Consider the following 15,164-nt stretch of genomic DNA (forward strand, 5'->3'; position numbering starts at 1 on the left):
CATTTTGACCCGATTTAGATCGATATAGGCTCTGCCGGGTTATGCCCGTTCCTAATCCCACCCGATATGCTTACAACTCTAGCCAGGACTTTATTCTGATTGAAGAGGTGCCGGAGAGGGGAATATGATAACAGAAATAGGCGAGCTTCAGAGCTGGTGGCGCATTACACCTTTTTGGACTCGCAGTAAGCTCTTATTCCATTGATTGATACCAGAAATGCATGGGCACTCCTTTAACTAACACAAATCAGTAGCTAGAGGTCTTGTGAAAGCTTTTTGCCTGGAAACCAACTTATATAATCCAGATTATTCACACCCGCTCCATTGGTTGGTGATCCTCATGAATGCCATGCACTGCACTGATCTGATACACAGCCTTTTGATTTTCCCTTGCATCTGCTGGATCTCAAATTTACACCTCCATTTTTCAGGTGTATTCAGTGGTCTATGATCATATATTTATGGTCATGACTAGTCAATCAATCTTTCTTTGGTGTCTCCATGGATTAATACAATCAAAAAAACAAAATATAGTTAAAATGTATTCTAAGTTTAACGGCATATGTTTGATTCCAATTCAAACATATATATGTCTGGATAAAGAAACTTCCTGCACAATCTGATTAATTCAGCAAATTGAAAGCACTGCCACCATTCTACCTTTGCAGTGAGAAAGGCATTTCTTGCAAGTGCTTTACTGGCATAAGATCCGTCTTACCGTCTGCAAGTGATCTCCACGCATAAAAGAAGAATTCCACCGTGTATGAAAGGGCCGGTACCAGTAAGAAGTTGAGGCCAGAACCCAGGTAAGAGGTCATCACAGCCAGCTTTTTCCTCTTTAGAAGGCATAAAGGTGCCCGTTCCCATCTCAACAAAATCCACCAAGTCATCTACTTCTTTCATTGCTAGAAACCTAGTGGCATAGACATTCTTGCCCAAGATTTCTGCCTTCGCAGTAATGCATAGCTCAAAAGAAAATTCGCTTGTGCCAACTTTGCAGGAAGCCACTAGACTGAAAAGTTGGTGGCCGAACTGGAAGTCCTCGGACTCTCTACTGCCTATGGAGTGAAACATGTCCAATAAATCAGACATGGTGAGGCTACAATATACTTCGCAACGGTCGAATTCTGGGTACCAAAGCCTGTTAACTGTTACGGGCGGGCGCTTGTAACGCCGCTCACGTAAGTGGTTGCTCGAGCACCAACCCGGGCCGAGTCCGCGTGTGCATGGGTCCCTGGCCTTCAAAGCCAGGGCCTCGATGACAGCCATGGATGCGGATTCAGGGTGAAAGAAGTCACTCTGCAGGGCCTCTTCCAGCTTTTGGGGTGTCAGGTAATTGAAGCGGATGAGGCGCTCCAGGTGCAGTTCCTTGGCAGCGGAATGGTCCTCTGGTTTTGGGTAGTGGGTCTGTGCCCAATACTGGATAAAATCATAGACAGCATCTTCTGATTCAACTGGGATCCGGTCCATGCGAAAGATTGCCTCGATTCCGGAAAACGGCAGCGGAAGTAGTTCATCTTTCATGCTGGTCAGACGAATCCAAAGTTTTAATTGATTCATAACGATCATTCGGGAAAGCTATAGAAAAAGAAGAGAGTAGCTGATCAGGAGTCACCTCATTATATCACGGTCTTCTTTAAGTTTTGGAAACATCATTCTTTGAGGGTCAGTTTGAGTGACATACTTTATTGCCTCCTTTAATAGCAACTCTTTTACTTGGATCCAGCTTGCTTTATGCGAAAGCTCAAAGCAAGAGAGTGCTGAGTTTAGCGTGTGGACCAGCTGTTCTATGCATTTGTAAGCACATGAAAGAACTTGGAACTCGTCTGAGATCATCAGCAAATCCACAATTTCTTCGTAAGAGGATGCTGAGAGACTGGAAAAATAGATGAACTCCAGAAGCCCGAAGAAGGCTTTTTCCTCTGTTCCATCAAATCATATTCAAACTGTTACACCGAGAGAGAAAAAAAAAAAAACATAAGCGAAATATCACGTGCATGATAATTTAGCACATACCAGATGCTTCAATTTGAATAGTTAGAGGTTCCTCTAGTACTGCTGTCTTCATTTCATTGAATAACTTCAAAATAGAGCAATAGGAAGTTGAGTGATTTAAACAACATAATAAGGAACTAAACTGAAATCTAACTCTGGTTCTCCTACCTTGCGAAACAGATCGCTCTTCCGGGATAAAAGCTTAGAGTTGACATTGATGACTTCGTCCCCAGAACCATCTCCAGTAGTAGAAAAATCTACACCCCTTGACCGTCTAGAAATATAAGTACCTTCAATCCAAAAAGAAAGAAATATAAGTACCACATGGAGCCCAATCCCTACAGTAACAGAGAGCGCAAGCTGTATTGTATTTAGGGGTGACAAAAGTGGAGTGTAGATCTGCCCTCTCTCTCTCTCTCTCTCTGTGAAACTGAAAGAAAGAAGGTGCATATTGCATCTACTGTCCATTGTTTTGGGCTCTTTTTGAAGCAGTCATTTAAAATTTGCCAGATTGTGATAAAAAGCAGAAGCATGTTAAAAATCTAGATACTTAAGTACATTAGATATGCTATCTTTTCCATGTATATGTAAACAGTAGATGTGCTTATGAAGCAAAGTTGCATTGTTGACGAACGAATATTTCTTATTCATCGAATTGTTAAAAAGGATTAACAAAAAAGGATACTGTTCAAGGAATGGTAGACACTCTGAAAACTTTCACCATTTCTGACGTTGTCCGATCCTTCTGCTTCGGGTTTCGGAGACTCTTCTGTGGCGATGCGTTCCTCACCGTGTGGTCGCTTTGAAACTATCTGTACCCTTAGGGCATGGTCTGGGAGATAGAGAAGATCTCTTTCCTTGATGAATGAATTGAATCCTTTGAGAGCGTTGCCTTTTCCATCTGCTTCGGTCTTCTCCTCGGGTGACGCCATATGGAAAACGAATAGAGGGAGGTTTCCTGTCAAAAGAGAAAGATGAGATTTGGTAGGGCTTCGGCAGGAGGTTAGCGTGAGAGAGATCTCAAAAGTAGGAGTTTTATTTACCAAAAACAGGATTTTCCCCGACCATGGAACCTTTGGCCCGGGATATAAGCAATAAGATAAATCATGTTTAAAATTTGATTTAGTTGTCATATAAATCTAGAATTAGTTGCCCACAAAAACTCTTTTTGGTTTTTCCGATCTTATTCGATAACGTAGTTTAACTTCAACTATATCGCTATATCTCTTAGCCTAATTCTGAAGTAGCTCAAGGAGTAGCTCAAAAAAGGTGAAACCAGATTCCGGAAAAGGGGAGATATGGGAAATAACGGTTTCAAGTTTAATTTAAAAAGGAAAAAAATCTTTAAAACTCCCCAAATATGTACTATCCCACATAAGCTAAAAATCCATAATGGTGCAATGAGTCTATTGCAACTTGCAAGAGCTAAATTACTATCCTCCTACAATGCTGCCTATAAAATTTAAATATTTTTTCATGCTTTGACTATTTGGTGATCTTCCTTATTGAACATATTTTGTATTCTAGACATGCACTTCTTTTTAAAGGGCCGATCCAAGTCAAGAATTTACTATTATCTTAATCTTGAACCATCTGACCTTAAATTTCATGACTAAAGGTCTCCTGGGATTGAAAGGATAAATCAATTATCATTAAAAAGGTGGAAGATGTAGTTGATAAAACACATAATATTTTCACAAGTCTCTTTGTGATCTCTAGACCTATCCCAATGCTTAAGAAAGGAAATACGCAAGATGACACCTAACACCTTCCCTTTTTTCTTTTTGTTTGATCAGGAAAAATGATGAGATAAATAGCGGAGTTTTTTTTCAGCTAATGAGCCTGTGGCTCGGTGCTCTCCTAATTAAAGCTCTGCAAGCTCGAAAGAACCCTCACCGGCAGCTAATTTTACCCTAGCTACTAAGAAAAATAAATTAAGGGAGAACGACCCGATAAAGATTTGCATCGAGTACTACATCCCTCAAAGCTTCACCCTAGAGTTGCCTGAGACTTCTGGCTGGTGACATTACATAGGAATGATGAGCTCGTCCTTTATGAAGAAACACTAAAGAAAGGATAAAGACTTTCTATTTCGATCCTTTTTGCCAAGCTCTTATCTTTGCTCTACCATTTGGAAGTAGAGATTTTGCTATCTATAGTGATGCCTCCTTAGAGAGGCTAGGATGTGTTTTGATGCAGCATGGAAAGTTGGTAGCATATACCACCAGATAGCTAAAGTTATATAAGCAAAACTACCCTACCCATGATTCGGAGTTAACTGTAGTAGTGTTTGCCCTAAAGATTTATAGATATTATTTGTATAGTGTTCTATGTGAAATTTTTCTCAAGTACATCTTTACACAAAAAGAACTAAATTTGAAGCATAAGAGGTGGTTAGACTTGATAAAGGATTATAACTTGACCATCAATTACCTCCAAGGCAAGCAAATATAGTGGTAGATGCCTTGAGCAAAAAATTGTCAGGTGGTATAGCAGCTTTGATTATCTTATAGAAGTATATTCTACAAGACTTAAAAATACTAGAAATCGAGGTATGATTGTACAATTTAGAATCTCCTGCTTGCTACTCTAATGATGCAACCTACCTTGATTCAAAGAATCGAAGAATCCCAAGGAGATGATATAGAGCTATAGAGGATAGAAAAAGGGTACAATCTGGTATGGCATCTGAATTGGGAATTTATAAAAATAGGTCTTTAAGATTTGGCAATACCCAAATAATGCAAACTGAAGAAATAAATTTTGTCTGAGGCTAACAACGCTACCTATAAGTACATCCAACAAATACTAAAATGTTCAAGGATTTAAGAGAAAATTTATGATGAAATGGCATAAAAGGGCAAATACCTCAGGTAAAAGCGGTGCACCAATTGCCATCAGGACCATAGCAACCTCTCTTTATGCTAATTTGGAATTTGGAACATATAGCGATGGATCTCATTCCAGGTAAGCAAGGACTCTTAAAAAAATGATGCTATCTGGGTGATTATAGACCAACTGACAAAGTCAGCATATTTCTTGCCCATCAAAGTCGGTTTCTTTATGGAAAGGCTAGTCGAATTGTATATTAACAAAATTATAAGGCTTTATGGTGCTCCAATCTTTTTTATGTTTGATAGGGATACATGATGTCTCTCATTGTTGGATGAGAATGCATCAAGCTAGGAAGGGTAAATTAGAATTCATTATAACCTTTCGCCCTCAGACAAATGGACAGTCAGAAATGACGATTCAAACCTTTCAAAGATACATTGAGGTCATGTGCATTGGATTTGGAGGGATCCTAACATGAGCACTTATCTTTTGTGAATATTCTGTATAACAACAACTATCAAGCTATCATCTAAATGGCTCCCTTTGACACTCTATGTGGAAGAAGATGTTGGACTTATATATGTTGGGATCATATTGGCAAAAGAAAGATACTGAGACTAGAAATTGTTTAGCATATGGTGGGCAAGCTTCAGCCCATCAAAAATTTTAACTCAAAGTTGATAGAAGAGTTATGTTGATAACATAGTTATACTATCAAATGCATTCATAAACCATTCTTCTACCATGTAGCCATAATATAATTCAAAACATCGCTCACAGATATTCATCCTATGATCACTTTATACCTATGATAGGGTCATATTTCATAATCGATAAAGATTCTTCTTTCATATGCTAATTTTATACCCATTGGCAGGGCTGTGTTTCATATGGATGTTAGCTCTGAGTGTCGATTTTTTCAATTCTGGGGATCATACATAACTCTCTAAGAGCCTTTGAGGTATTCATATCCTTTTCTTAAAACATACATATAAATAGACAAAAAACACTAAATGACACGAACAGATTCATATTTCATAATAAAACTATTTTTTAAAAAATATTCATGCAACTATTTTCATAAATAAGAATGATTTTTATTACCTATGTTGATCCATAATTTTAAGTAAAACATGATATCTTCACAAGCAAATCTTATGCAAAGAAGACATAATAATTTAAAAAGTAAATAAGGAGTGTAAGATCTACTTACCTTTTTGTCTTAGACTTTCAAACTTTGTTAAGCGTCTTTGCTAGACCTATTTAAAATATTAACAGCAAAATTAAATTTTATTTGATGACTTTAATGAAATTATAAATAATATGAGAAGACTTGATCGGGTGTATGGTGGTTGCGAGTGGGTTAGGTCTAGACGATTCGTTCAATGAATCGGACTCAATCAGAGCTAAGGTCAATCAACAAGGTTCATCAATAAGAGTTTTAGGGACATTCAATAAAACTGGGGTGATCGGTCCGAGAAGCAGCCAGGGCACTAGGGCTGTTCACAGTCTCTATGCAGAGGTCAGCTCAGGGTCCAGTGGATGGGCAATTGGGACCCTCTTAGGGTTCATAGGTCTTTTAGAGAGAAAAAGAGGGAGATTAGAGAGAAGAGAAGAGAGAGAAAATAAGAGAGAGAAAGAGGAAGGAATGAGTTCTCTCTCTCCTCCTCCTCCTCCTCTTCTTCTTTCTTCTTCTTCTTTCTGGGCAAAATAGATGAGGAAGGAGGCGGCCGGTGATTGACCATGGTGGTGGGGCGGTGGCGGCAGCCGACAGCGGTGGCGGCTGTAGAGAGCGTCCGTCAATGACCAATGGGAACAGCCGTGCTCGGCCAAGATGGAGAAAGAAAGAAAGAGGGGCAGCGCCCCTAGCTGCTTCGGTGGCAGCCAACTCATCCAAAGGGGGCGACGATGGGGGCGTGGAACTCATCGGCGAGGGTTGGAGGCGGTGGATTTTGGCTGAGGAGATGGGTTCTGGCGGATTTTGAGAGAAGAGAGATGATGGTTCTCGCAATAGGGTACTCGGAATAAGAGGGAGATTCGGGAGGTGGCTCTCGGTCAAGGTGGCTCGCCGACCACCAGAGAAGGAGGAGGAAGCTAGGGACGTGAGTGGTGAGGGATCAATCGAAGGGAAGGAATTTATATAGAAGCCACAGGAGAGAGAGATAAACTTGGACAAATGGTGGCACCGACCGGCCATTCATTAGTTGCAATAACCCCTAATGATTGTTAGCCGTGTTAGCACCAGCTCCATAGAGTTTGTGCCAGTCGTGCCTCCCCTGCTATGCCTCTATGGTGGCCATTCCAACTGATCGAGTAGGGAATCACGATCCTCTATTTCAATCTATTTTTTTAAGTTTCAATCAAAGCCGGTTGGACCTACTGACTTTGGTCTAGATTAGGCCCGGTTGGCCTAATTCTTACATTTTTCCCTCCTAAAAAAAAATCATCCTTGAAATTTGACATACCTTAATTCTCAAACAAGTATTTGGTCTTCATATCATCTTCTCCCAAGTAGCCTCTCTCTCTGAGTGATTGCTCCATTGAATCTTTATGCATAAGGCTGCAAATGGGTCGGGTTGACCAGTAATCCAACCCAACCCGACCTGCTTAGATTCGACCCGACCCGACCCATTTTGGAGGACTCGTAGGGCTGGTCAAGTCCTAAAATTATACCCATTTTATTTTTTGAGTCGGGTTTGGGTTTACTGAATTCAAATCCAACCCGACTCGACCCGACCCATTTAAAATTTGGATAATTTTAGGTTTTCAATCCTATGACCCGACCTGATCTGAACTGAATTTGTAAAATTATTTGGGCCTATGGGCTGCTGGTACAAACCGCTTAAAATTTGCTGGCCGTTAGATTGATATCAAATGGCTGATACTGCAACCAATTTAGATAGAAGACTAGAGCAATCTCCCAAATCCAAATCCTCCACTAGCCCACCATTCCCTATTCGTTCCCAAAATACTCCTTCCTCTCCTTATATCTCTCTCCCCCAATTCTTCCCCAATCTCCGCACATAGAGGAACCCTAATCGTAACACTAGCATGGATCTGGTGTCAAGATGTGTCTAAGATCGTGCTCTCATGGTGACGTATCTTCTCCCAGATTGTCCTCGCCCTCGCCCTCATCCTCCCCTCTCCATCCTTAGCCTCGCTCACACCTACGTCTCCCACCTCCTCTTCTCCAAGATCGACCGCAACAAGAATACCCTCGACGATGCCCCCTGGCTCCCCCTCCAAATTCAGCATCCTCTCTTGCCTCTCATCCGAATGGTCCACCTTCCTCCTCTTCAAGGCTACCTACCTCTTTGCCCTCCTCATCCTTTCCATCCTTTCCAACTCCGCTGTCGTCTACTTCGTCGCCTCCATCTACACAGCCAAGGAGCTCTCCCTCCCCAAGGTCCTCTTCGTCGTCCCCAAGGTCTAGTTCCGCCTCATGGTCACCTTCATCTGGGCCTTCCTCCTCCTTGCCTACAACATCGCCTCCCTTTTCGTCATCATCCTCGTCATCCTCCTCCTTGGTCCCATTGCCCTCGACACTGCTGCTGCTATCGACGATGCTCGCCGGTCCCTCGACAGCCGCCCCGTCTACCTAGCCGACTCCACTGCCACCATCCACGGATTTGCTCGGTTTGGCAAGCTCCAAAAAGCCCTCACTTGTTTGGCAAAAATAATACCTAGGATCCAAACCTGTGGCCGACCTAGAGCCGATCCGAACCCGACTCGAACCTAAATTTTTGGGTCAAGTCCGAATTATATAAGAACCTGACCTGACCCAAATGACCCATTGGATCAAAAATTATAGATGTGGATCCGACCCAACCTAGCCCGATCTTTTATTGGGTCATGTCTGAGTCCAAAATTAAAACCCGAGCAAGAAACTGAGTTGGGTCAGGATCACTCATGATCCGACGCAACCCATTTGCATCCCTATTTATACATGTTGTAAGCATATCATGAACACATGCACGTAAATCATCACATACATGTATTCATACATAGCGGAATAATAAATAAATAAATATTTTTTACTAACCACCGGCCATCATTGATAGATCCACAGGCTATTTATAGTGCTAGGTTAGAGACTCGGATCCTTATCTTTAAGGTTTATCTCTAATTAGTTCTATCCATCACAAAAACTACCAGATAAGATAAACTCTGAATAACCTCTAATCAGATTGGATTAAGTCACTATTTAAACGAGGTTTATCTTGATGTGGGATAAGCTTGATCAAGTGGGCACATCAAGTCTCCTAAAATTTGGAGACATGCTAACATTTTCCCACTTGGCCCACGTAGCATAAAGGTGACAAAACTGTATTATGGCCATTAAATTTATCCAATCTTGTATCCTTTATCAAGAAATACCATTACATGAATCATAGCGGTTATATCTTATTATGAAGACATTTTCTTCCATGTATTACAATGTAAGGTATTTATTGATGTGTACTTTATAAGATACATCCATATCTTACTGAATGACTAAATAATAGTCCCTTAGGGTCCATTTTTTATGTATCAAAAGATACCATACATGACAAAGATAAACTTTATGTGCATAACCATAGTCATGTATCAAAGCTGTAAGCATTATTCACATTTATCAAATGAGCTAATAAGTCCCATATGATCCACATGATTAGTGTAAACTTTAGCCGGCAATGCTTTAGTCATGGGATCAGCAATCATCAGCTCAATACTGATCTTCAGATCTTACTTCATCTCTCACAACCAAATACTTTATATCTATGTGCTTATTACGGCTGCCATTTTTGTTATTCTTAGAGAAGAAAACTGTAGCCAAATTATCACAATAGATCTTTATTGGTCTTGATATAAAATCAACGATCGTTAATCCTGCTAGCCTGTGAAGTTGCTTCATAACATGCAACAAATTCTGCTTCTATGGTTGATGAAGTAGTTATAGACTTTCTTGTATCCGAACATCCAGCAAAAACTAAATTTGGATATCCGACAACCTCCAAGAAATCCGTATGTCTATAAGTAAGCTTGAAGTTCTTGGTTCCTTATAAATACCGCAGCACTTTCTTGGCAGTTTTCCAATGTTCCTGCCCTGGATTGCTTTGGTATTTTCTCAACATTCCTACTGTAAATGCAATGTCTAGACGAGTACATACTCGAGCATACATCAAGCTACCAAATACAGAAGCATAAGGTATGCTTTTAGTATGCTCCAGTTCCAAACTATTTTGTGGTGATTGTGTTAAACTGAATTTGTCTCCTTTGACAATGGGTGCTATTGAAGGTGAACAAAACTTTATATTAAATCTTTCTTAAAACTCTTTCAATGTAGGCCCTTTGAGATAATCTCAATATCCTTCGGGATCTATCTCTATGAATCTCTATGCCAATGAGATATAAGGCTTCACCCAAATCATCATCTCAAAGTGTTTGGAAAGAAAATCTTTAGTTTCACGTAGCAAACTTAAATCACTGGTTGCAATTAAAATATCATCCACATATAGGACTAGAAAGATATATTTACTCGCACTGACATTAAGGTATATATACTGATTAACAATGTTCTCCGTAAAACCATATGAAGTAACAATATTGTGAAACTTGATATACCATTGTCGGAAGGCCTGTTTAAGTCCATATATAGATTTCCTTAACTTGCAAGCCAGATGACTATCCTTACATGAAAATTTTTCAGGCTGATCCATGTATACCATTTCCTCAAGATCACCATTCAAGAAAGTCATTTTCACATCCATCTGATGTAGCTCTAAGTCAAGATGAGCTACTAATGCCATGACTATCCTAAAAGAGTCCTTCTTAAAAACTGGAGAGAAGGTCTTATGGAAATCAATTGCTTCCTTTTGAGTAAAATCTTTGGCCACAAGTCTAGCCTTATATCGCTCAACACTACCAGAGGAGTCCTGTTTGGTCTTAAAGACCTATTTACAGCCAATGACTTTTACTCTTTGTGGTAACTCGATGAGATCCCAGACTTAATTTTTAGCCATTAATTCCATCTCTTCCTTCATGGCATCATGTTATAGAGAGGAATGATCCCCTGTCATGGCTTCTAAAAATGAATTAGGATTAACTTGAGGTCCAATATCAAAATCGGATTCTTGAAGGTATACAAGGTAGTCGGTAGATATTGCTAGTCTCCTTATTATTGAGGATCGTCTTGATTCAATAAGAGGTTCTATATGAGTTTATTCCTCAAGGCGTGGTTGCTCCTAAATTAGTTGTTCTTCAATTATATTTTGAACTGGATTTTGAAAAATAACCATATTCCCAATTGATTCTCCACTTGGTTCACCAATTGGTTCATATATTTCCTCAAACGATATGGTTCGAGAAAAAATCACTCCCACTAAACTCATGATCCTCAAGAAATTTAGCATTTCTAGCTTCAACGATTTTAGGTGTGTATGCGGGACAATTGAACTTGAATTCCTTGGAGTTTACAGCATACCTAATAAAGAAACCGCTAACTGTCATGGAGTCTAATTTCTTCATGTGTGGATTATAAATCCTCACCTCAACTGGACAACCCTATATGTGTAAATGTCCTAAACTTGGTTTCCATTCTTTCCACAACTCAAAAGGAGTTTTAGGAACAAGCTTAGATGGAACTTTATTTAGTACATATACAACGGTTTTTAAAGCTTCACTCCATAGCTTGATAGGAATATTCGAATGACTAAGCATGCTCCTTACCATGTCCATCAGCATATATTCCTTCTTTCTGTCACACTATTTTGTTGTGGTGTTTCCGGCATTGAATATTGAGCAAAGGGTGTCACACTATAGAGATATATATATCGAGTATGGTCATCAATGAATGAGATAAAATATCTCTGACCATTCAGACAGGGTGGGGTAAATGGTCCACAAAGATCTGTGTGTATTATCTGTAGAGTCTCAGAACTCTTTTTGGCTCCTTTAGTGGTCTTGTTGGTTTTCTTTTCCTTTATGCCATCCACACAAGCACCAAAGTTGGTAAAATCAAGAATATCTAGTACCCCTTCATTTACTAACCTCTTTATTCTTGCCATTCAGATATGTCCCAATCGCCTATGCCATAATAACGAGGAGTTCTCTTTAATAATATTTCTCTTTATGCCAATTTTTAGGGAGAGAAAAATCCTACATGATATTGGCAATGTGAATTTTGGTACCAGAATCAATTCACCATATATTATAGAAACATTAACAAAATTAGACTCGTAACACACAAGAGATAGTAGATTACCTTTTCTTCTCGAGCCACTTCTATATTTGGTACAATCCTTCTTCATGTGTCCCGTTTTCTTGCAAAAGAAGCATGCAACCTTATTGCCTTCACGCTTGGAAGACACTTTAACATTCTTCCTTTTAAGGACACCTTTTTCTTTATGAGCCTTTCCTTTACCTTGAGATGCCAAATTAGCAACTTCAAGAGTCTCATGTTTTAATCTTTCTTCCTCTTGAAGACACATGGTTAGGAGTTCATTAATTGACCATTTTTCCTTATGTGTGTTATAGAAAATTTTAAAAGGACCATATTCCTTAGAAAGAGAGTTCAAAATGAAATGTACCAAAAATGACTTTGAAATCTCTATCTCTAAACTCTGAGTCAAGCAACAATGTCATGCATCTTCATAATGTATTGACGCACACTTTTAGAACCGTTATGCCTCATGACTGAAAGCCTTTTCATTAGGGTGCTAGCCAATGCCTTATCAGAACTGATAAACTGCTTTTCTATGGCCTTTATGAAATTCTTTGCCTTATGGCAGTCAAGGATCGAACCCCAAATGCCCTTACTGATATAAGACTTAATGAGCATCAAACTTTAGCGATTAGATCGCTCCCACTGCTCACAAGAAGCCTCATCAGTTGGCGAACTTGATTCCGTGGGGACGCGTGGTTCATCTACATGAAGCGCCAAATCAAGGTCCAAACACCCCAAAGTCAACAAAATTTTATCTTTCTAGTTAGAATAATTATCACCACTCAATAATGGAACTCTAGATGATTCAGTACTCAAAAATGTAGTAGGAATAACTGTAATAACCAAGAACATATTATGCTATGAAACATTTTCAAAATTAAAGTAAATTCAAACCTTCCTGTGGGCAAAGGTTGCATTGAATTCACTTTAAACTTTATTAATAAGACTAGTAAATATCACGCTAAAAATAAAAAATTTTCACTATCTGTGGATATAGAAAATTCTCATTTTAGTGATGAATTTACTATCTTATTCCAATTAAGTCAATAAAATAATTATTTTTCTGTGGGCATAATAATTATTTTATTAACCTGATTGTAATGTTAGATACCGTTTAATCATTTAATTTGTCTCACGATACTGAATGTGATCCAAATTACACATCATAATAATTTAGGATGTTGCGGCTACTCCCAAATTATCATGACGCTTTCTTTAAAAAACGGTATCAAAATAAAGCTTTAATTGGATATATACCTTATATGAATTATTATAATTTATCTTAATTATCCAAATAATAACTTTACATGATTTACCTCTTTATGATAAAACTAATGCATTAAGTATGATAATTAATGAATTTTAGATGTTTAGTTGAAAAATTCAGAGAATAATAGCCAGATCAGCTCTAGATCGGTGGTAGAGCACTAGGCTCACTTAAGTACCAGCCTTTCTTAGGCGTATATGCCTTTTTGATAAGCTTTTCTTAGACACTGTTATTCAATAGATAATTTTACTAGATATCAAAGAATTCAAGGCCTTTGGGCAATAAGATTCATCATAAATATCATACTAATAACATTATTTTATCCCATCATTAACCTTGTATAATGACTTTTTTTTGGGTGTGGTCATTATGTATGATACAAGTGTTTAATTTTATGAGATGGTGATAAAAGACCTTTTATTGACTAAATTAAAACATGTAAAAATTTATGGGATGCTTTGGCTCGTCACCACAAATGTGCAAAAATTTAATCATCTTTGTCTTATGTATGTATCACTCTTGACCATGAAAAATGAACAATTTAAATAATCATGATTCATCATAAGAAAGCATCTAAATTGATTATTTATGCAATACAATTCATTACAGGGAGCAATATATAATTATTAGTGTACTATTCTATAATGAAACTTGAGTACGAGGACCAAATAGAGGATCTGTATGTAATAAAACTTACTTCTGGGGATCATATGTAAGTTTCTGAAGACCCTTTTGTGAAATAACGTATGTCAGGGTCTATTAAACATATTCAAGGACCTTTATGTAATACAGATTTCCTCTGGGAATTAAGTATAAATTTAGGAAGCCGCTTTTTTTAATTAACATAGTGCAGGGGGTTAACTGTAAAACTTCCCATTTTTTTAGCCAAACGCCCGAACCCGAAACCTCTTCTCCTTCATCTTCTTCCCCAACCGATCCAAAGAGGGAGAAGAAGAGGGAGCCAAACCGGCGGCGGCGGCCGCCTCCTCCCTCCTCCTCCCATGCGGCCGGAGAGGCCTCCCACGAGCGGCCGCCGGTGTGAGCGCATAGCGCCGCGCCGCTCCCTCCGACGGTGAAGAAGACACGGTGGGAAGAAGACCCCCTTCATCTCCTTTTTTTTTTTTTTATGGTGGCGCGGCCCGTCGGAGATTCATGGCCGCGCCCGGCCAGTGGTCTTTCCGGCCACCGGGAGAGGAGGCCACGACACCTCGGCGGCGGCCGTGGCTTTCTCTCCCCTTTCCCCTTCCGCCGTCGGCCAGGGCAAGCATATCGTGAACACATGCACGTAAATCATCACATACATGTATTCATACACAGTAGAATAATAAATAAATAAATAATTTTTACTAACCTCCGGCTATCGTTGATCACCCACCCACACGAGAGAGAAGAAGAAGATATCTGCGAGAGAAAGAGAGGAGATCCTGAGCTTCCAACTTATGCAGGACTTGAGTGCCTTAGGTGATGGATCCCTAGGCTATTATTTATAGTGCTAGATTAGGGACGATAAGATAAACTCTGAATAACCTCTAATTAGGTTGGATAAAGTCACAATTTAAATGAAATTTATCTTAATATGGGATAAGCTTGATCAGGTGGGCCACATCAAATCTCCTAAAATTAGGAGACATGGTAACAGTAATAACATGTCGTCTTAGAACTTGCTCTTTCACGTCAACGATTCAGATGGCGATCCACGGTTCCAGTACGGTAGCTTTAAATTTCAAAGCCACAATTCTTGGGTTCATGAGTATTAGCAACACCCAATGCATTTTTTTATGGCATGGTTCTCGATAGTTTAGTGTCAAAGTTGATGGATATTTTGACACTTAAGAACATTAATGCCAAATGTACCTCATCGCT

At 39.2% G+C, this 15,164-nt stretch overlaps 1 protein-coding gene across 1 annotated transcript; it reads right to left on the reverse strand.

The window, feature by feature from the left end:
* Positions 1-382: 382 nt before the first annotated feature.
* Positions 383-15,138, reverse strand: LOC108511828 (BTB/POZ domain-containing protein At2g46260-like). Its single transcript, XM_017846354.4, has 6 exons — positions 14,653-15,138; positions 2,717-2,953; positions 2,164-2,285; positions 2,017-2,080; positions 1,616-1,922; positions 383-1,525 (listed from the first exon to the last, which is right to left on the reverse strand). The coding sequence occupies exons 2-6, from the start codon at positions 2,925-2,927 to the stop codon at positions 715-717; spliced, it is 1,515 nt and encodes a 504-aa protein (XP_017701843.1). The 5' UTR covers positions 2,928-2,953; positions 14,653-15,138; the 3' UTR covers positions 383-714.
* Between the last annotated feature and the right edge of the window lie 26 nt (positions 15,139-15,164).

This window comes from Phoenix dactylifera, chromosome 2, assembly GCF_051530095.1.
Source record: "Phoenix dactylifera cultivar Ajwa chromosome 2, Ajwa_hap1_PhDact_Kaust_v1.1, whole genome shotgun sequence".
In the NCBI taxonomy this organism is placed as follows: Eukaryota; Viridiplantae; Streptophyta; class Magnoliopsida; order Arecales; family Arecaceae; genus Phoenix; species Phoenix dactylifera.